The sequence below is a fragment of the Astyanax mexicanus genome, chromosome 7, assembly GCF_023375975.1.
Source record: "Astyanax mexicanus isolate ESR-SI-001 chromosome 7, AstMex3_surface, whole genome shotgun sequence".
Lineage (NCBI taxonomy): Eukaryota > Metazoa > Chordata > Actinopteri > Characiformes > Acestrorhamphidae > Astyanax > Astyanax mexicanus.
The window spans coordinates 38,135,911-38,159,084 of record NC_064414.1 but is presented as its reverse complement, the minus strand read 5'-3'; the positions used below and the strand labels follow the sequence as shown (position 1 = coordinate 38,159,084).

Sequence of the window (23,174 nt, the reverse complement as noted above, 5' to 3'; positions counted from 1 at the left end):
GTTACTAAGCAGACACCTGATGAAAGCTATAGTGCTGCACATAGTTGCTTTGCTTAGTGGTTGCTAGGGTCATACTAGGTCATTTCTATGCACCTGCTATTGTATTCCAGGTGGATGCTATGGTGTTACTAAGCATACACCTGATTAATGCTAGAGTGTTGAAAGCATTTGCTTAATGGTTGATATAATGTTTCTATTTGGCGATTGCTATGCAGATGTTATTGAATCCCAGGTGGCTGCTATGATGTCTCAGATGGTTGCTCAGGTGTTACAAAGTGATTGCTGTGGTACCCCTTGTTCAGATATGTTTTAGCACATTTAAATGGTAGCAAAACATATGTACCCAATTTATTTAAATGGGGGAAAAATATTCTGCAAGAATCTACTGCGACATGAAAATCATATTTACAAGCTGAAATCACACACTTAGACCAAGCTGATATGTCAAAAGTTGATATCTCAAAAACTACGGGACGAATTATATTACTAAATTCCTGCAATAAAAAAAAAGAAAGGAAAAAGAAGAATCTACATTTAATAAAAATAATGTTGCAAAGTAAAGTGCAACCACATTTAACTAAATAGAAGATGGATGTGTGCAATTCATTGCACCACTATAATCGTCTTTTTAGTGAAAGCACTGCACAAGGAGACAATATAGCGAATACGCAGCGTATATGCAGCGGCATGCATCAGTATTTGCACTGTTGGACAAAACTTTTGGTATTGTAAACAGTTGTGTACTGAAGATGAACTGATCTACAATTGTGTGGAACAAATAGCAAAGGACTACCGCACAAAAAATTTAGCTCTTAGATGGCATTAGGTGGCATGAAATATTTGGCTTGTGAGGTTGTTTGAACTATAATGAAAAAATAAATAAATTAAATGCTTCTCTGGCGAACTTTTGTTTACATTCCTCCCCTGTCTCCTTATAAGGCCGTTTATTCTCTGATTCACTAGCCGGGGCAGTGGTAGTGTATTGAACCGAAACCCTAACGGCTTGGTAAACATGTGGCCCACGGCTAAACTTGATTGCCAACCCCTGGACTAAGGTCTAAGACATTTATTAGGGATTGCTAGAGTTATATCGGGTTTGATCACCACCTTCATTAGGAACCATTGGATAAAGTTAATGCTTTATAAGTGTATTGATCCTTTAAACCTTTAATCAATCAGCAGCCATTGGCTCATCTAAACAGCTGGCTAGCATTAAATAATTGACGCAGAACTGTATAAAAAGAAGATCTTTCCAACAGTTAAGTATGGTGGTGAATTGATTATTGAAGCTCGGGTCTAGTGTGGCAGCCAGTCGCAAGAGAATATTACAGGGAAGACGTAATAAAAAAATTAAAAAAAATAACACATTGTCTGCTTAAGGACTGAAGACTTTTATGAAGGGATGATGACCCAAATTGTCAAGATTTTATTTCCCAAATCTTCCTGATTTCACACATTTCTTTAAATAACCAGAACAATAGGAACACCGATTCCCACGATGCCATTTTCTCACTGGCACGGAGTCTCTTAAGCTAAATTAGGTGAGGATTTGAGATGGTTCGCCAAAAGCCAGCTTGTAATCAGTCCTAAAAGGTTTAAGGTTCTCTATCAGGAGAGGGGGGGAAAGGTGGCGGAGGGGGAGAGTAAGTCAGAGCTAATGGAGGGACTAACACTGCAGAGGATTGCAGGACTCAGTGAAGGCAATTTGTCAGTGCGACTGAATTTAAAACCAGCCAGAGAGTCAGGATCATGGCCCAAGGGTGCAGTAAAGAAAAAAACACACGAAGAAAAAAGAAAAAAGCAGCACAAGACACAGATATACACACACACACACAAACACATAAGAGCTGCACTCATCAGCTCTCCCTGTTTCCTTATTGTTCCAGCATGAGGAGATTAAAAAGCGCTTTCAAGCTGCTGCTGCTGTACGTCTCAATGCCGCGCAGTCATATTTCAACACATGAGCAGATTTGAGGAGTCTATCCATCTACGCTCCCCGATCTTCTCCACACACACTTGGCAAGGTCTCCGACACGTATTAGCATATTCTTCATTTCATATTCTCTCCGTCTACTTCTGGCTACTCAATAATTGCTTTTGATTCATGTGATCACAGAAGAGGCTAGGCGAAGTTCTGACCATGGGAAAAAAAAAAAAAAAAAAAAGAAGACGAAAATGAAAAAACATCTGCAGGACAATTGCAAAGACTTAATTACGCTCAGCCTCCATAATACTCCACCTCTATTCAATAGCTTCATAAAGCCTTGGGGTTATCACATCATTTAGAAGAGTCACAAAAGGAATAATAACAATAATAATAATAGAAAAGAAATAATAGAACTGAAAGGACAGAGGGGGGAAAAGCTAGCCTTATTAGGGTGTCCAATTCTGCGTCGGCATTAAAGCTAATAAAAAGCCTCCTCCATTGTAATCCGTCAGAGGAACAGCAGCCAATAGAACATTCAATTACCCCGCGGCGGATTCAACATCTAAGGCTGTTTAAGTAAAACAGATGAGGATCAGATCACACCGTGCGCCCTGTCTAATGACGGTTCAATACAGGAGGAAAAATAACACACTCTTATCTGCCTCCTTGAGATGTAAATTGATTTATTAACAGGCCGCCCATCTCGGAGGCAGGAGGATTGGATGGATCGGGAATGAGCAGATGTGTTTGAAATTCACTTATTTAGAGCCTGGGATTTCACACACACACACACACACTTTCGCAACAAGACGGGAGGTATTGTGAAAGAAGCACCTTCCTGAATGATTGTTGGGAGGATTGGAACGCTACTGAAGACAATTTGATCTTGCAAAAATGTGGATTTATCAAGGCCATTGTTACTTTTTCTCCAAAACAAACAGACAAACAAAAAAGTAAAGAATTTTGGGTAACACTTTACTTGGATGGTCCATTCAGTTGATGCTCAACTGACATTCAACTAAGACTGTATTGAATGTCCATTAAATTTAACTTAACTCTATGTTGAATATAAATCAGGGGTGTCCAAAATTTTTTTGTTGGGGGCCAGAAGGAGAAATGTATATAAGTCACGGCCCCAGACTCTATAATAAAACAAATAATGAAATATACCACTTTAAATAATACATTTTCCTGATTACTATCATTTACACACCATTTTAATCGACTTACTAGCTTTATATTTGACAGTGTTGTGTAAACTAAGATTTTTCAAATTGATGTTTCATTTCATGATGTCTCTTAATATTAAACTCCTTAATTACGGCAACTTTTAGACTCTTTGGCCCGTTTTTCTGCGCTAGAAATGCGCAGAGTTATAGCGCATTACAACTCTACATTGTACAATGTTCTTATGAACAGATACTATAAGGCATTATACGCAGTTTCTTAATAAACCCTTATACTTGTAGTTTATAACGTGTTATGAATGTCGCTGTAAGTACTTAGGAGCAATTATTGATTTAGAGCAGAAAATGAGGAAAAATCCTCTCTGGAAAAAATAATCTCTGGAGGGCCCATGAGGGAGCAGTGGTTTAATAGAAGTTGTAATTCCAAAGAATCAGCAGCCATGAGCTCCTCTAAGCAGCTGCCTTTCACTTAAAATGATATATTAAAAGCTTCTGACTGCCACTATAATATTTGATTATAAAGTATCTGCTATATAATGCATTATAAATGCACCTTTTTTAAATCAATGCCTACAGCATGCTTTCATGGGAATGTCACTCATACAGTATATATATCAGAGTTACAGGACATACTAAATCCCAAATCTGTAATTAAATTCCATAAAAGCAAATCAAAGTAACATGAACAGGCATCACGCATCATCATGTCGACTATTCATTTTATTTGTTCCAGAGCAGAAAATGAGGCTAAAAAAAGGAGAAGAAGCAGAAAAAAAAGGAAGGAAGAAAAAAAAAATCATCTCTGGAGGGCCCATGAGGGAGCGGAGCTGTAGGCGCTTTCTGTGGTTTAATAGAAGTGGTGATGTGCACTTCTGAAGCACTGTGAACTGAAGCACAGAGAGTCAATCTGGTGGTGTCAGTGTGAAAGCTCCTTAGCCTTTTGCCTGACTAGCTGATGTGGAAAGTCAGCTGATGTGTGGAGGTGTCTCGGAGCGCATGCATGAATACGTTTGTGAAAAGAAAAGAAAAGAAGAGTGCGTGGAGGGGGAAATAAATTTAGAGTACAAACCAATTCTGTTAGAAGGCCAATTCTGCTGGGTCTTTAAACGCCCGCACGCCTGTGTTTTCTCTATACCTTCATCTATACCTCTGTTTTTCTTAGTATACAGGCTTCAGAGTTTAGAGATGGTTGATGGCTCAGATGTGGTGGGCTTTTTTTTTCTTATTTTTTTTTTCTCCAAAGACAAAAGCAGGCTAAGGGCTCGGAGCCCGTATGTTAAAGATCCCACCCCCCCCAAACTCCATCCATTCCCCGCCTTTTTTTCCCTTTGCTCATGAGCCCTAAATCAACTTGACGTGCGTGACATCAGTGAAGAGGTACTCACAGTGTGTGACAGTGCTTGCCATTTATATATTTACTCTGAGCAAAGCAAGGCCCCCCCCCTTCCTTTTCCCCTCTCTTGCTCGCTCTACTCTCGCTTTTTTCTCTCTCGCTCCCTCTCTTTCTCTCTCTCTCTGGCTCACCAACCCATCCTCATCTCTCTCTCTCTCTCTCTCTCTCTCTCTCTCTCTCTCTCTCTCTCTCTCTCTATTTCTCTCTCTCTTCTTCCCATCTCCCCTCTCCACACTTACTCTCCATCGCTCCAGCTCCCGCCCTCACCCTTCTCTTCTCTGTATCTCTCCTTCTCTCGCTCGCCTGTTCTCTCTCTCTCTCTCTCTCTCTCTCTCTCTAACTGACTCTGCTGCCAGGATCTGCTCTGCATTCCAGTCACGTCGATCGCACCTTGAGTGATCCTGGAAGACAATTATTCATACCGAGAAGAAACACATTCAGGCGGATAGCTCTGCAGTTGAGAAGAAACCAAAAAAAAAAAAAAAAAGAAAGAGAGGAAAAAAAAGAAAAGAAAGAAAGATAAGCCACTTCAATTATTTAAGCATATCGCTCCTAAACTCACATTTACTTTCCTTATGATTTTACATTTAACAGCCCAGGACAGAGCCCCCCCCCCCCCCCCCCCCCACCCCCCCAACCATCCCTTCTGTGAATATGAGTGCAGAGATGCTATGCCAGGGCTATATTAGCATTAGTTGCCAAGACCCCTTACACCCCCCCCCCCCCCCCCCCCCTTAGCATTACATATTCATGCAGAATATTACTCTTATTACTCTGACACGTTATGTGCTAACATGGCCAATCACTTTGTTTACATATTCGGAGGCTACAGGGAGAAGTGATCCAGTATTTATGAGGTTTGGGGTGGTGGTGGTGGTGGGGGGGGGGCGGGGGGTGTTCTGTGTGTATATGTGTGTGTGTGTGTATAAAGAGGAGGGGGGGTGGGGGGGTTTACAGCGCTGCATAATTGAGGATAATACCACAGCTGAGCAGCGAATCCTCACACAGCCTAATGAAGCTAACAAGGTGGGCTCCTTAACAAAGCCACCTGCCAATCGCGCCCCGCGCTCAGCCGGCCCCTCAGGACGGGCTCTCGCGCCTCCCGAGAGCTTTCTCAAAATTCAATAAATAACATCTGTAGGCGATGTTGGGTGCAGACCTGGGAGGAATGCGTCATAACAGCAAAAGGGGGAGAAGGAGGTGGAGGGGGGTGGGAGAGAGAGAAAGAGAGAGTAAGAGAGAGAGAGAGAGAGAGAGTGTGTGAGAGTGCAGGAGAGAGAGCGCGAGAGCAAGAGAAAGAGAGAGAGGTGTGTGTGTGTGTGTATGAGAGAAGAGGAGAGCAGAAAATGTGTGTGAAAGAGAGAAAGAGAGAGAGAGAGAGAAGGACAGAGAGCGAGCGCAAGAGAGAGAGAGAGACAGCGAGAGAGAGAGAGAGACAGCGAGAGAGAGAGAGAGAGAGCGCGAGAGCGGCAGTGCTGGCTGAACAAAGAAACCATGACGACTGCCAGGTTGCTATGGCGACCACTGCAAGGGGGCCAAGGGAGTATAATAGCGCATCAATCACTGTCCGAAAAAGAACTTCATTATCAGCTGAAAAATAATCCTTTAGTATCTGTTTAGCGCGTGCGATCATGCGGCCACTTACCTCGAAGCCCTGCTCTCGCGCGAACGCCGCAGCCTCCTGCGAAAACAAAAAGCACAAAACACACAAAACGCCTTAATTACACAGCACTGGAGTGATAGCGTTTCACTTAGCCCACATGCTCCCATCTACAAAGCCCACTTAGGCTGTGTGGAAAGCATGTCGCATTGCCTCATCGCACTCTTCACACAACACCCCTTGTAAGAGACACATTATACACATAATACACACACATACACATTCACACGCATGCTACACACGCTCCCTGACGCAGTCACTTTACATAAGCGCTGCTGCCACTGCTTATATACCGGTATTAAACATATGTAGCCATGGAGAAGCTGACAGCACCCTTCAATTTCAATTAGATAATGTCACACAGCAACTATATATAAAAACACACAAATATTCAAATATACAGACTTATCATTATCCGTGTGACAAATATGACTGACATATTACACACAAATCCAAAAATATGACTCAGATTACACAGCATTACGCAGTGCTCATGATATTTTGTACGATATGTTATACTGCTCATTTCACCAGAGTCACATAGTGCAGTAAGCATCATATGCAGCCCATTTATATACAGTATCATAAGATATGTAGCCTCTCTGGAACGCTACATGTCCCCCAGCTGATCCAGCCGGGCTGAGCTCATATTCAGTTTATCATAAGCTACCCCTGAAGGATGGATCTTCATCTTCACGGCATTCAAAAGAACGGAAACAGCCCTGTGATGGAGAAATGAATCCAATTATCTCTGTGCTGGGTCTTGGCCTTTGCTTGGGAGGGTGACCCCAGGGAGCAGTTGCAACAACCTGGCCCTTTAGAGAGGGAGGCTGGAGAGGAGGGTGGGTGGGTGAGGGGGCCGGAGAAGGGGGGAAGAGCGGCGGAGGGGGGGGGGTGGGGGAGATGGGGGTCTTTGGGGAGGTACATGGCTCAGAGGGCACAGGGTCCCAGCAGGGTTGCATGCAGCCCGTCTGTCAGCCACACACTATAATAAAGCCAATATGAGTCCATTAATACATAGTGACACACAAACACACACATACACACTTCACACACTGGTCTACACACACACACGCTATGTTCACATGTCGGCTTTGAAGTAGCACAAATCTGATTTTGGCCTAAATGCTGTGTGAATCCAAAAAGTGGATTATTTTAAAATCAGATTTGAGCTCTTTGAGCACATTTGTAGCTCCAGACCAGATGCTCACAATCAATCATAACAAGAGATGCGCTACAAAACATCATAACGATATATATTTATAGATAACTGCACTAACACTCTACTTACTATAAAACATAATACTTTGCTAAAAAAATATACTGTATAATACTCTATTTTATCCTTTTAATATAAATACAGGATTGTTTAGCTGTTTTAGCATATGTTAAATATTAACTAGTAAAAATGTCTCTTGTTGTTACAGTTAGACCCTGCACTGTAATAACTATATTATTATCATTATAAATATCAATTACATAGGCCCTAAAACAGAACCCTGAGGAACTCCACAGAATATATTAAACCTAACCGTCTCCACAATACTCAATATTTTCTACATTAGGATTAATAACAGAATAATGTATCAAGGAGTTAAACATGATGGCCACAACTGCGCCATCATGCTAAATTAGTGGTACTATTACGCAATTAAAGTTGTAAAACCGCGAGAATAAAGTGGCAATATTGCGTGAAAAACATCGTAATATTACAAAGACTAAAGTCGTAAATTACAAGACTAAAGTTGTAATATTAGGAGAATAAAGTCGTAGTATTTTGAGGGAAATGTACTTCTAACTGCTTGAGCTGCAGTTTTAAGAACAGAGCACGAAGGGAGGGAAAGGAGCATTTTCAGCTCATGATCTCTTACAAGGCTGCTGTGATTACCATCTGTTATCTACATTTCTAACCTGCTTCTTATTAATGCTCTGTTGTTACAGTAAATACAGATTTGCGACCCAAGAAACATAAATACAGTAAATTACATTCATGAATCCTGGAAATAAACCAGGATTTATCGGGATTGAATATACTGTGAAGCATAATATGCATTTCTAAGTTATAATCTCTAAAATGTGGAATTGTGTGCGACTAATCTTGTAATATTACAACTTTAATCTCGTAACATTATGACTTTAATTTTATAATATTAAGACTTTATTCTCAAAAAATGAAGAGTGGCTCAAAAATGCTGTTGTACTATCCATTGCCATATCAGGGATACAACATTTCTTAAGTAAATTCATCTCTATAAATAATTCCCATATCAGTGCATCCTACTACATAACAATAATTCACATATTAGGGAATTCTACTACATAATAGTTCCCTTATCACTGCCTCCTAACAATTCCCAGATCAGTACATCCTAATACATAACAATAATTAATCAGAGAATCTTAATATAAATCAATTCCCATATCACTGCATTGTTAGCATAAAAAAATATAATTAATAAAAAGAAAGTGTGTATGTGAATTTGAAGGGATAAGTTTGTGTTTACATTAATACATTATGGCTCACACCACCTTTAAACAACTGAGCCAAAAAGATTAAATAAAAAATAAAAAATTAGGACCAACACAGAGCTGTGAAATAAGCCATAGTGGGAACAGGACAAGCGCACGGCTCAAATTAAAGCGACGTCAAAATCCTTCTAGTACTGTGTAAACAACACACTCCTCTGACATTTAGTAGGTTGTGTTTGGTTCCAGTCTGGGCTTTAAGAGTGTTTTGAGGGTTACGGGGCAGTGTGTGTGTGTGTGTGTGTGTGTGTGTGTGTGTGTGTGTGTATATGTGTGTGGCACAGAGGTCACACACTCCAAGGTTAGGCCCCCGTTTTGCACCATAAAGTTGAGAAAATTCCAAATCCCTGCAGAAAAGCTCCCAGGTTTCATGGCAGCAATTATAGCTCAATGATCTGATAAAGCAGCTATCCAGCAGCCAAGGTGAATCACTCTTTTATTAAGAGTGATTAAGCAGTATTATTTCAAGATTAGCTCCTGGAATTAGAGTTAATTCAGCCCCTTTGGAAAATTGAAACAGACACTCTTCACTGGCCAAGATTGAGAAAGTGCTAGACCTTACAGGAATCATACTCTGGAAGAGTCATTCAATTAACACAACACGCTAAACGTGCCCTTGCCACATTACACATCCTGTAAGCATTATGAGGGCTATAATTATTTAAGTACAAGGACAAAAGGACTCGTCTGGAAAGTGAGAAAATCCCTCATGCACATGTTCACTGAGGGACGTTCATTAGAGGAGAGCGAGAACACCTATTTTTCATATTTGAGTAAAAAAAAAAAAAAAAAAAAAAAAAAAAGATGAGTTAAACCCATGGTGACCCACACAGTTCAAGTTTAAGCATCAGTACGGTACACTCATTAACAGCCTCTTTTACATACTCACACACACACGCTGTCACATGCTCACACACACACACACACTTGTACTTGTGTCATATAATGTGTGTAAACAGGATTATATCTAATTATGTTCTATGAATTTTATATTTGTATTATTAAAATACAAATATTTCAATAATACAAAAAAATAAAAAACTTTACCTTTGCAACTTTAGTGGTCAAGGTAATAACTTTATCTTATTGACTTAAGTCAATATAAATACTGTATTCCAAGTGGAGGATTTCTATTGGTCCATTCACAAAAAAAAAACTGTCAGATTCAAATATTCAAACAAGTAAAAATAGTTAAAAAAAAAAAAAAAGAAAAAAAAAAAAGAAAAAGATAAAATTGTGTGTGTCACAGGAATGTATATTGTTGCTGTTTAATGAAAACTAAAATGAAATATAATAATAATAATAATAACCAAAATAATACATTTTAATATTAAATAATATTTTTAAAATAATATTTAATAATACATTTTATTTATATAGCACATTTCATACATTAAAATGCAGCTTAAAGTGCTTTACATGAAAGAGAGTTTATTTCAGGTAATTTTGGAGAATTTCTATTGGTCAATTCAATCAAGAATTTTGAGAGTGTAAGGCACAATTTGGAATTGTAACTGTAATTATGTAGTTAAATGAAAATCAACTACATATTTGTTTTTTATTGGACTGAGACAATAAGTGAATTCTTAAATAAACAGCTAAAATCTTTACTAACTGCTTGTTCACTTTGTTGCAACATTAAATGAGCATTTCCTCTCTTTCTTGTCCAATGAGTAAAAACAGGAAGTTAAAAAGCTATATTTACTCAAACACATTATTTAACCTTTGTTTTGTAGAACTGGTATATATCTTTCCCATGGGATTCCCCATACAGTCAGAAAATACTTTATAATTCATGCTTTGAGCCACCTCTCAGCAAGGACACACTTTACACATGCATTTGTGGATGGTATGAGCGATACAGAACAGCATGTGAACTGATGCAGTAGAGTTTTATTACAGGAACACATATATACTCCACCATGTGACAGATTCCCAGACTAATCAATGCTGAAGAACTAGGGCATCACCAATAAAATACAGGTGCTGGAGTACCGGTAGTAGGTTACTAGTGGCTGTGTGCTGAAGTACAGAGGGTAACATTCCCTACCCTTAGTTAGACGATGATGATGGTTTGATTCCCCATCAGGCAAGAAAAAACACTCTACACCAATAAGAATCCTTAGGCAAGACTTCTAACACTACATTCTGCTACTTGTCTATGACTAATCAAATGTAACTGGCTGTGCATAAGTGCATTACCCGAAATGATAAATGCAAATTTCTGTGTAAAGTGCAGAAACGTGAGGTTTGAGATGCAGAAAAAAAAACAGCCAGCAGAGCTGAGAGGTGCAGTTGGACTGAAGAGAAGACGAGAGTGTTTTTAAAAGGAATTCAGCCACTTTTCAGCTCTTACAGAGAAATACAGCCACAAAAGGTTGCAGCCGCTTTAAATGGTAAACTGGAGCTCTCGTCTAACAGCTCCGAGGAAAAGAATATAAATAAAGTGAACAGACTGTCCTGATCAGTTTAAGGGGACACAAGGGAAGCCGAAAGGTACCAGATTTACAACATACTTCAAGCAAGAGAGGTGGATACACATCAAACACAACTATTGTTTATATTAATAAACTAAAACTTATGCAACACCTTTTGCAGAATTAATTTTTTATGCAATATGTCAGTTTGATGGAAACAAGCTGGGCAGCAAAAATAGCAACCGTTAATGCAGTTTCATTTTATCACTTAGGTAAACTGTGCAGAAAATTGATGGAAATGTGAGTAATAGCTGCTTATTAGAGGGATTCTTTCATAAACTAGAAGGAAACTAGAGGAAAGCAGGAAGGACTTGTATTATATATATACACCTCTGAAAAAAAATAAGAGACCACTTAAAAATTTTTCTTTGATTTTACCAAATTGAAAAGCTCTGAAATATAATCAAGAGGAAGATGGATGATCACAAGCCATCAAACCAAACTGAACTGTTTGAATGTTTTGCACCAGAAGTGAGTGGCATAAAGTTATCCAAAAGCAGTGTGCAAGACTGGTGGAGGAGAACATGCCAAGATGCATAAAACTGTGACTAAAAACAGGGTTATTCCAACAAATATTGATTTCTGGACTCTTAAAAGCTTTATGAATATGAAATTGTTTTCTTTGCATTATTTGAGGTCTTGAAAGCTCTGTATATTTTTTGTTGTTATTTCATCCATTTCTCATTTCATCCATTTTTCATCCAACGCAACCTTTATAGAACGAGACCACAAGTAAAGATAAATATATATATATATATATAATTCTTACTTGATGCAACTTAAAGAAAAGTGACCATCATAACCTAACATCACACCACCACCTCTTGCTGCTGATAGCAGCGGTTTTCCTCTTCTATCTGATGACTGTGGCTTGCTAGACATTATTGCATCATTCTTTTAGTACCTTTTCTTAACATTAGCCTTCCTAGCCTAGTTAATGTTCACTAATTTGGTGTAATGATGGATTGTCATGCTCTTGGTGTATCTGCACAGAGAACTCTCTGATAACAGTAGTTTGTTAGCTAGCTCGCCGCTAATGTTAGCCAGCTCTCCGTTAACCTTAGTTCTCTCCCCAGTTATGTAGTTAGAGAACTCGCTGCTAACAGTAGTATGTTAGCTAACTCGCCGCTAATGTTAGCCAGCTCTTCAATAACCTTATTTCTCTCCCTGGGAATGTAGCTAGAGAACTCACTGCAAACAGTAGTAAGTTAGCTAGCTCGCCGCTACTGTTAACCAGCTCTCCTTTAAACTTAGTTCTCTCCCCAGTAATGTAGTTAAAGAACTCACTGCTAAAGTTAGCATGCTTTTCCACCGCCATTAAACACAGTCAAAAAATGTAATAACTACAGCAAATTTACAGTAACTTTAAGACAATTTAAGTCCTTAATTACGAGGATTTTAATTTAAGACATTTGAATACTTTTTAAGGGCCTGCAGGAACCCTGTGTTGCTCTCCAAATTCTTACAAACTGACAAAGAAAATGTGTATAATTTATAGTGTAGTATTTGCTGTAGTAGATGCTGGATACCAAGTTTATAAAAACATTTGTTTGGCATCACATGTGAAAAACTTTCCTTTTTTTTATATAAAAAAAAAAACAAGCTGAGCTGACCCACCAAGTTACATGCAGTATAATTGGTGAGAAAGGTCTGGAGAGGGTGAGTAACTCCAGAAGAAAGATGGAGAAAGAGTGGAGGCAGAGAGCGAGGGTGAGCTGGAGAGACGGGTTTAATGAGGAATGATAGCTGAGGGAGTGCGTCAGTGTCCACTGAGCAGGGTAAATAAGCATTAACCGGACAGGGTTAGCACACTCTGACACTCGGCCAGGCCTGAGACGGGGCTCCTCCGGGCCGGGGGGAGGTCGGCGAGGCCCAGCTACCCAGCAGCTTACTCACTCCAGCAGGCACTTTCATCCCCGCCCCGGGTGCACATCCGCACGGCTTAGAGGCAGAGAGCGGAGGAGTCTTTGGCTGCGGGTTTTGGGGAGGGTTAGGGGGCGGCAGTTGCACTTGGCAGGACCTGAGGATCCGGCACAAGCCAGCGCAACCAAACCAGTGGGAGATGCTCTCTTCTCAAATCCTTCCAGCTCGCCTGCTGGAAAGATGGGGAAAGGGAAAGAACAACAACTACGGGGCAGCTTGACCGCAGCGGTCATGAGATGTTATTTTCCTCGCATTGTTTTTGCGCTGGATTAGGCGCATGGTGACAAACACTGGCCTAGCGGTGACAGTGGCAAAACAAAGGCGGCATTGTCGTTACTGATGAGGGCAATCCAGGCGTAATTTCATAATCACAGCCTGCGAATCGCACAAACACACACATACACACAAACATGAGTCACAGAAGAGTCACGGGCCGCGAACGGTGAAGGGATGTGAGGAGGGGGGCGTGGGGATGGCCAGCAGATGGATATCGATACAGTAATCTGGGCGAGGGGAAAGGAAAGATTAGGGGAAGAAAGCGAGCACTGCTGAGGTGTTAAGGTACTCCCAGGAGAATGCAGCAGGCCAAGTGGAGCGTGACGGGCGACAAACAACAGAGAGAGAAAGAAAGAGAGAGAGAGAGAGAGAGAGAGAAAGAGGGAAAGAGAGAGAGAAAGGCAAGAGAGGAAGGAAAGACCTTTCAGGAAGAAATTTACTTAAACCCACACTAATCCTTTATTTACCACTGGCTGCTGCAATTACCACCGAAGACTAGCAAAGCTAGCGGAGCCTGTCCTGCCTCTCTTTCACGTTAATCAAGACACGAAACCAGAACACGGCCACAAACTAAGCGTTAAATGGCGCCAGGAAAACACCTGATCGATGGCTAATCAAATTAACGGCGCACCGTGCGACAACCTGCAAACACTAATGCTGCAATTCTGCCTCATTTTCACGCAGGACACTCTTCCATTACTGACGTTTAGCGACTCGTTCGGAAACGCCTCCATGCTGTATAAGCTGCCTGATACGCTGGATACAACAGATGTATAGCAGGTTGTTTGTGTCAGTTTTCTTCATCTAGCTGATGACCGTTGATATCAAGCTAGGTACAGAATATGTGCACCATTGTTTTGATAGATTTTCAATAACTATCTATCGACATAGCCTAGCTAAAGTTCACTAATTTGGTGTATTGGTGTGTTACCCTGTGTTTGGTTCAAAAATACCACAAACCAAGCATTGCACCAGGAAGTGGCACCAGGACAAAAACATCAGATTGATGGCTAAACAAACTAACAGTGCACTGTGCGACAACCTGCAACCACTAATGGTGCCATTCTGCCTCATTTCCCTTATTACTGATGTGCACCATTCTTTTTTTTTGTATCTTTTTAAAAATCTATCAACACAGCCTAGCTAAAGTTCACTAATTTGGTGTATTGGTGTGTTGAATTGTGTTTGGTTAAAAAAAAAAACACAAACCAAGCGTTGCACCAGGAAGTGGCACCAGGACAAAAACATCAGATTGATGGCTAAACAAACTAACAGTGCACTGTGCGACAACCTGCAACCACTAATGGTGCCATTCTGCCTCATTTCCCTTATTACTGATGTGCACCATTCTTTTTTTTTGTATCTTTTTAAAAATCTATCAACACAGCCTAGCTAAAGTTCACTAATTTGGTGTATTGGTGTGTTGAATTGTGTTTGGTTAAAAAAAAAAACACAAACCAAGCGTTGCACCAGGAAGTGGCACCAGGAAAACACCTGATCGATGGCTAATCAAATTAGCAGTGCATCGGGCAGCAATCTGCACCCACTGATAGCACTTCATTTTCACGTAGGACGCTCTTCCATTACAGACCTTTGGCAGGTTTTGTTGTAACAGGAAACGCTTCAAAATAATGGTGATGCTCAACTGACCATAATAAAAACAATATCACCACTTTTATGGTTATTCTTGGCTATTCTCATGCCAGTAACTGCACTACATGACTTTGCAGAATGATTATGATTACGCAATGTTAGGCAGTCCTTCAATCTGGTCATGTTTGTGTACACTTTTGCTTCAGTTCACATGCTTCTTTCACTTCTAGATGCAATATAAGTTCTGTATTGCTCAGCTTGTCCAAAAATGCATGTACAAAAAAAAATGCCCTTTAAATGTGACTAAACACATTACAGTCTTCCTCAAAAGCAAAAAAGTAATAAAAAAGTCCCATTCTCACAATGTTGCTTTAAGTCTTATACATGTCATGAAAAGAGATCACATCATATCATAAAACCACAACTTGCTGCTAATATTGGTGTCAGTTTTCCTCCTCTACCTGATGAAGGTGGCCGCCCATTAAGCTTGTTACACATTGTGCACCATTCTTTGGTAACATTTTAAATATCAGTCTAGTTTAATGTGGTGTATTAGTGTATTACCCTGCCCTTGGTTCAAAAACACCACAAACAAAGTCTTAAAATGTGGTAGCTCAACAGTAACAGTACATGGTGTGACGACATTCAACCATTAATTGTGCAAATCATCCTCATTTTAGCATAGGACATTCTTTCATAATGGTAATTTAGCAATTTTTTGGAAAAACACTTCAAAATCATGACAACGCTCAACTTGTTCAGTGCTAATTTTATTGCTTGTCTACTCCAACACCAAAAACTGCACTATTTGACTTTGCCCAAGCGAGCACAAAAATACTTGCAAGTACTGTTTAACCCTGCGTAATTTGTTCAGATTTGACTAGACTAGCCAGAATGTGACACAGTTTGAGACAAAAGAAAACAAAACAAAAAAAAACACCCTCTTAACGGAAATGATGCCGGCAGAGACTGCAATAATAAGGTCATCAAAACATCCTAGTCAGGTTATGTATTACTCAACTTGTCCAAAAATGCATGTTAACCCTCCCATTATGTTCATTTGTCAGAACCAGCATTAGTGTTAACAGGTTATATTGACCTGTCGCATGTTTAATTATCTAAAAGATATCTGAAAAAAAGGCTAACAAGCAGTGTGAATATGTCATTACTAACTCCATTGCTAATTATTATCAATTTTATTATTTGGTGCAATAGTGTTCCTTATCTCTAACAGGTAATGGTTCAATTAGGATAATTCATTCGTTTTAAATAAAAAAATACATGTTCAAACTTTTTTTAATATTTCCCTTCTTTATTACTTTTGACAGACCAACATATAAAACACAATAGTTTTACATAACAGTGTAATTTTGTTTTAGTTTAGTTTTTGCAGCTTTTTGTCGATTTTTAGTTTACTACATAATTTGAACAGACAACCTGTCCCTTACACCGTGCCAAAATTTCTTGATGAAAGGACCAATAGAAACTCTTTGAAATGACCTCAAATAAACTTTTTTTTTTACATTGACTTCCATTGGAAGTTTAAAAGGTTTTTATCTCTCCTGTAAAGTAGCTGTTTTGGAGATAAGTGTTTTTCACTGGACAGCGACGATATGTTGATTACACTAATTAAGGCAAGCAGAAGAAGTTTCATACATAAAAAATACTTTTAACTATTTGTTTATCTTTAAACTTCGAGACAGGCAAATTTGACCCGTAAAATAACAGGAGGGTTAAAGAATGCACTTTAGAAGCAACACAAATCCCACTTCCCGAATGTATATGAAGCCAAGAAGCAAAGCAAAAAAAAAAAAAAAAAAAAAATCTCATTTTTGCATACTGTTGCTCATGTATGACATACAGTATGTCACCACTTGCTTGTAAAAATGTGGCCGTCAAGCTCTCTAAACAATGTGCATCAATATTTTGGCAACTTCTTTAATAACTTCCTGTTTTGTTTAATATCTAGCCAAGCTAATTTTGGCTTATTTAGTGTATTGGTGAATTACCCTCCCTATGGTTCAAAAATACAGCAAACAGTGTTAAAAGGCAGCAGGACAAGATATACAATCGATGGCTAGTCAAATTAGCTTCCTGCAACCACTAATAGTGTGCAATTCTGCCTCATTTTCACAAAGGGTGCTGTTCCATTACAGACATTTAGTGGCTTGTTTTTTGGAAATCAGCACGCCGTGCACGCCGCCTGAGGCGACTGAGTATATACGTTGGATACGACGCAGGCGGACGAACGTGTCACGGCTAATCCTCGCTGTGCTCTGAGGGAGAGAGGTTGGAGGGATGCTGCCTTGTTGTGAATGTTGTTGAAGGTGATGTTGACATGGCTGCAGATGGCTCCAGGCGGCCAGGTGGACTCTGGACCGCAGAAGAGGAACTAGGCTTGATTTAACTTTGGTTCTCCTTCCTTCATCAACATAAAACTGAGTCCCTCCCTTCACAGAGCGAGCGTGTGACACAGTTCGAGAGGAAAGCAGAAAAAGAAAAATATCTGCAGGGCAAAAAAAAAAAAAAACTCTTAAAGGAAATGCTTGATGCCGCGAGAGACTGCAATAATAAGGTCATCAAAACAGCCCAGCTGGCTGAATGAGTGGTGAAGAGGAGAGAGAGCGTCCACTTCAAAAGAACCCTGGGCCTTTTACCTGGCTGTCATTTTGAGATGTTAATTTGCCTTAAAGAATAAAAAAAAATAAAAAAATATATAAATAAAAAAAGGTGTTTCCTCTTGATCTCCTCTCCCCGGTTTGATTCCCCTCCTAGTGCACTGGCAGCATGTGAAAGCTCTGTCTGAGGTTTCAGTGGCGCACTTCAAACGTGCCTTTGTTAAACAATGCATGAGAAGCAATCGCTCGCTGTAATGATATCATTACCAGAATCACGGGTGCTGACTGCTGTCTCTCTCTCTCTCTCTCTCTCTCTCTATCCTGGCCTATATGGAGGAGAAAAAAGACAGGGAAAGAGAGAGAGAAAATATTTCCACTTCAACACATGTGACATCTCTCTCTCTCTCTCTCTCTCTCTCTCTCTCTCTCTCTCTCTGTCTCTCAATGACAGCCTTATTACCGTGTTGGAGTATGTTCCGATCACTTTCAAAGCCCGCCATTGTCCCCGGTCCCATCACAGGAATGTACGTTTGCACGTAAACAAGTTTGTGGGCTTCAGATTCCGGCTGCGGCGCTGGTGTGATAAATAAACTGACTAATGAGTGTGGGTAAATATAGAGGAGGTAAATGTGCACATTCACAAGCAGGCCTGCTGAGCGACAGGCCAACCACACACACACACACACACACACACACACACACACACACATCTCTTCTTATTCAATGTGCTTTCTTTCTTTTAAAATACTTTTTTACATTGCAAATGTAATATTTCAGGAGAGTAAAGCTATACAGAAACACATGTGGCACACAAAAAGTGTTAAACAAACCAGAAAATACAGCTCTGGAAAAAAACATGAGCTTAAAATGTTAAAATAATGAGTTTCTTGGATTTTACCAATTTGAAAACCTCTGGAATATAATCAAGAGAAAGAAGGATGATCACAAGCCATCAACAACAAAAAAAATAAATTAGCACCAGGAGTGGCTTAAAGTTATCCAAAAGCAGTGTGTAAGACTGGTGGAGGAGAACATGCCAAGATGCATAAAAACTGTGCATTAAAAACCATAGTTATTCCACCAAATATTGATCTCTAAACTCTTAAAACTTAAAAATCTCTCATTTTCTGCAAACAGATGCTCTAAATGACAATATTTTTATTTGGAATTTGGGAGAAACCTTGTCCATAGTTTATAGAATAAAACAAAAATGTTCATTTTACTGAAACATAAACCTATAAATAGCAAAATCAGAGCGAATCACTGATTTAGGAATTGAAGGTCTCCTAATTTGTTCCAGAGCTGTACATACACAGAAAACCGAGAAGCAGCAATACACCAATTTCATCAGCTATACATGACCTCAACACAACCACACATCCTTAAATATTTCCAACAAAAACACTCCATCCTGAGCTACAAAATATAGAACTCTCCCCCATCGCCGTTTCAACTGGGAAAACTGCTGACTCTAGTGCGCTTCTCTCTCTTTTTTCCGTAACTTCAGCTTATTTTCCTTCTGTTTTTCTTTTCCCAAGCAGGCCCAGCTTCAGTTCATGCCCTGCCTGCCTGCAAACACATTCTATCACAGCACCTGCTTCAAGGTTGGACAAGCTTAACGGAGTGTCATCAATTTCCTATTCTAATCTGATAAGATATAAACAAAAAGCGCACAACTTGCTTGTATGGATATCGGAATATGAATAAACTACAGAGACATGCTAAAGAAAACATATGGGCAGAAACTAAGTAAGAAGTATTGCTTCTTATCATGACTTTTACCATGTCATATGATCGTGGCCGTCAGTCCCGATCATAATCAATCGCTGTGCTGTCCACTCTGGGTGGTAATGCCTTCTTTGACACAGGCCCATTGCAACGGGGCAAGCAAACCAAGCAATTGCTTGGGGCCCCCAGGCAATGACAGGTTAAAAATTTAATTCAGCAACAAACTGTGTGAGTACCCCTTTAAGCCTCTATGGCATGGTGTTGCCCTTAGGCATAAACCTACTTTTTAAATATTACACCATCCCTTTCATTTTTGTAGCCAATGTTCTATTTTTTGTCACAAAACATCTAGTTTAGTATTTTGTTTACTTACTAAAACAGTGTTTTTCATGTGTTGCCTCAGGGCAACATTATGCAGCTAGACTATGTTTAAAAATAACACTAAAGCTAATTTCCTAACATAATTAATATCCGTGCCATAAAGGGTTAAACTGTGATGGTCCATAAGAATGACATTTATCAAAATTTTCCTCAAAGCTCCTCCCACCAGTTTTTAACAGCAAACAAATACTCTTGGGTAACCAGCCAGCCAGGTTTGAGATTTCAGCAAATATGAAACTTCAGCAACTTCGGGGTGTGCAGTTTCGTGGGGCCCCAGTTGGTGTTGAAGTTGTGTTTTTACTTTGGGGCCCCCACATACCTTGAAATGGCCCTGCTATGACATATTCCATATCCCAAAAATTCAAAAATGAAGGACCTGTCAATCTGGCACGCCTCACTCAACCTCTGAGAATTTAAAGTCGCATTGCCACGAGCATGTTGACCAGTGTTCCTCACTCACAAGATAAAACCTCACAACTTAATTTACTGTTATTACATTAGGACATATGATCATAATGTCCAAATTCTTTGTGGACACCCCTTTAAGTGAATATATTTACCCACCCATTGCTGACACAGATGTGCACATGCACACACACAGCCTGTACTTCCCTGTAGAGAAGTACTGCCAATAGAATAGAACTTTTTGGAGCAGATAAAATTGGTTGTATGTCTTTAATTAAATGCAAAGTAAAATAAATGCTTTTTATCACTGAAAGCATTATTTTTGTGAACTCTTTGCGCAGCAGCAGGTAAGTGTGAAAACCTGACAGGCTAACAGGAGTGATGATGTCGTTAGAGAAATGACAGCTACCTCCCCAGAGATACCTCAACCCTCCCCACCTCCATGGCAGAAGATAAGTGACAGCATGTAGCTGTGACAGCACGTGTGTGTGTGTATTCATGTTTATGTATTAGTGTGACAATGACCATGTGTTACATCACTGAAGGAGGTTTTTTCTGTAAATATACTTTATACATTTAAATGTTTTAGGAATCAAAAATGTGGTCACAAATATAAAATGAGTGGTTGAATGAAATGCCTGAAGAAGCATGGTCACGTGAAATGCCTTGAAATGGTTGGTCACAAAAAATAATTACGGTGCATGGCAGCGGACAAATTGCTATTTTATTAAATGCGAGTAAAAAAAAGATGACTGAGGTGTGGGTCCGGACGGGACTAATATTACTGGAGGATCACTGAGTTCAGTGAAAAACAGTATGCAATTCAGCATGTAATTTTCTTAGGGGACGTCTAGAAGAGAAAAGCACATACATGGTTGTTCCGGACAGGAATAAAATCACAGAGGACCCTCCATAATAGACAAAATTAGCCCAGGACCCCCTGAGAAACTAATCCCGTCCAGATAAGGCTTAAGACATACTTTTTTATAATATTAATTAAAGAACCGTTTTTGGAGCACCTTCATTTTTAAGAGTGCATATGGTGTATATAGTGGGTGGCCACTAAGGTGGGCGATATGGCCGTAAAATAATATCACAATATTTTTTGGTATTTTCGCGATAACTATAATTTTGCCAATATGACAGAACGCTGAATTTAAACAAATATATAAATTCAAGAATACACCACTGCAACAAAATAAATATTATATTTTATTATTGCATACGATATGATGTGGCACACCCCTAACTGTGATCTATTTTACAAAATGCAAGAAACGTATCAGATTTAACAGATGTAACAAAAGTCAATGATCCAGACTATCATGATACTAATAATGCACTACATATACAGGGGTTGGACAATGAAACTGAAACACCTGGTTTTAGACCACAATCATTTATTGTGGTAACGGACAGTTCTGGTGGAAACAGGAGAGTTGAGGTGCACATTGAATTCTGCCGTGATTTGTGCAGCCGTGGTTTTATGTTTTTTGGATACAATCCGGGTTAGCACCCGAACATCCCTTTCAGACAGCTTCCTCCTGCGTCCACAGTTAATCCTGTTGGATGTGGTTGGTCCTTCTTGGTGGTATGCTGACATTACCCTGGATACCGTGGCTCTTGATACATCACAAAAACCTGCTGTCTTGATCACAGACGCGCCAGCAGGACGTGCACCAACAATTTATCCTCTTTTGAACTCTGGTAAGTCACCCATAATGTTGTGTGCATTGCAATATTTTGAGCAAAACTGTGCTCTTACCCTGCTAATTGAACCTTCACACTCTGCTCTTACTGGTGCAATGTGCAATTAATGAAGATTGGCCACCAGGCTGCTCCAATTTAGCCACAAAACTTCCCAGACTAAAATGACAGGTGTTTCAGTTTCATTGTCCAATCCCTGTATATGTATATATCCAGTATATAAGTAAAATAAATGATAGTGGACAGATACAATCTGTCTCTAGTAGATACATAATGGGAAATAAGAGAAGTGTGAATTTTTCTTTTGCTAAAAACTGAAAAAAGTTTTACCCTGATGTGATAATTAGGGGTGGGCGATATGGCACTAAATTTCAGGGTATAATATTGCCCACTATATTCAAAAATGCTGACGATATTATTACATATGATACAATATGGCACACTGCTAGTAGCTCCAACAGTGATAGTTTGACAAACCTGGGCATCGAACCTACAACCTTATCATCAATAAACTGGTGCTCTAGCTGCTGAGCCACCACTGCCCCCTGCCCAGTAACTGTGTGAAACGGAAGGGTAGGTAGATACACATAAAAAATAATATATATATATTTAAAAAATAAAAAAAGTCTAGTCACCGTTCAACATTTCTGCTGATGGGCCCACCTCTACAGCTCCGATTCCCCCCTCCTGTGAGTCCTGCCAAAACTCAGGCTGGCTGATGTATAGAGGAGCAGAGCATGGCTGGTGTTAAACTTCTCCAAATCATACTGGCAACAACAAGCTGACATCCTGCGTTGAGCCCCGCTGTGAAAGAAATACACCGGCCTCGGTGGCAGCTATTGATCTGCCCTCAGCACAATGTCTTCTCTTCCATCCATCATTACTGCGCCGCTTCTCCGACAGGCCTGGTAAAAGCAGCGCCGGCCCGGGCCTTTTCCCACTCGGCTCTGCGGCGCGGAACTCCCCGTCCGCAAACCCCGCTGGAAAAGGACTTCTGCGGCTTCGCTGAAGGATATTCCAGGCAACCCTCCTGAGCTCTCAGATTATAGCTGTTAGGTGAACTTTCCCAGCGCGACCCCACTGGATCCCACAGCAGCGCACCCACAAGCCCTAAACTATCCCTCCGAGACCTAAAAACAGGGCTAGAACTGACCACAAATCCATCCAAGTGTTTACTCTCATGGAAGCAGTGGACGTAAAGCGGCAATCACAGCGGCGCTCTCGTGTTGACACGGATATTAAAGCGATACTATGTGGGAAATAGAAACAGCAGCCACTAGAAACAGCAGCAGCAGCAGCATGGTCGGCTGCAGAGGGCTTCAGTAAGTCACCTCTATAACGGCTTAGAAAGCTCAAACTTTTATTACTACATA

At 40.1% G+C, this 23,174-nt stretch overlaps 1 protein-coding gene across 4 annotated transcripts in view; it reads right to left on the bottom strand.

Annotated features, from left to right (window-relative positions):
• adka (adenosine kinase a) overlaps positions 1-23,174 on the bottom strand; it is a 254,337-nt gene that overhangs the window by 35,083 nt on the left and 196,080 nt on the right. For 3 of the 4 annotated variants that reach the window (XM_022684666.2, XM_022684668.2, XM_022684669.2), the window contains one exon: positions 6,153-6,188. The exons of the other annotated variant lie outside the window; for it this stretch is intronic. In XM_022684666.2, the coding sequence (XP_022540387.1) occupies positions 6,153-6,188 (36 nt within the window). The remainder of the gene's footprint in view (positions 1-6,152; positions 6,189-23,174) is intronic. 4 annotated transcript variants of the gene reach the window in all.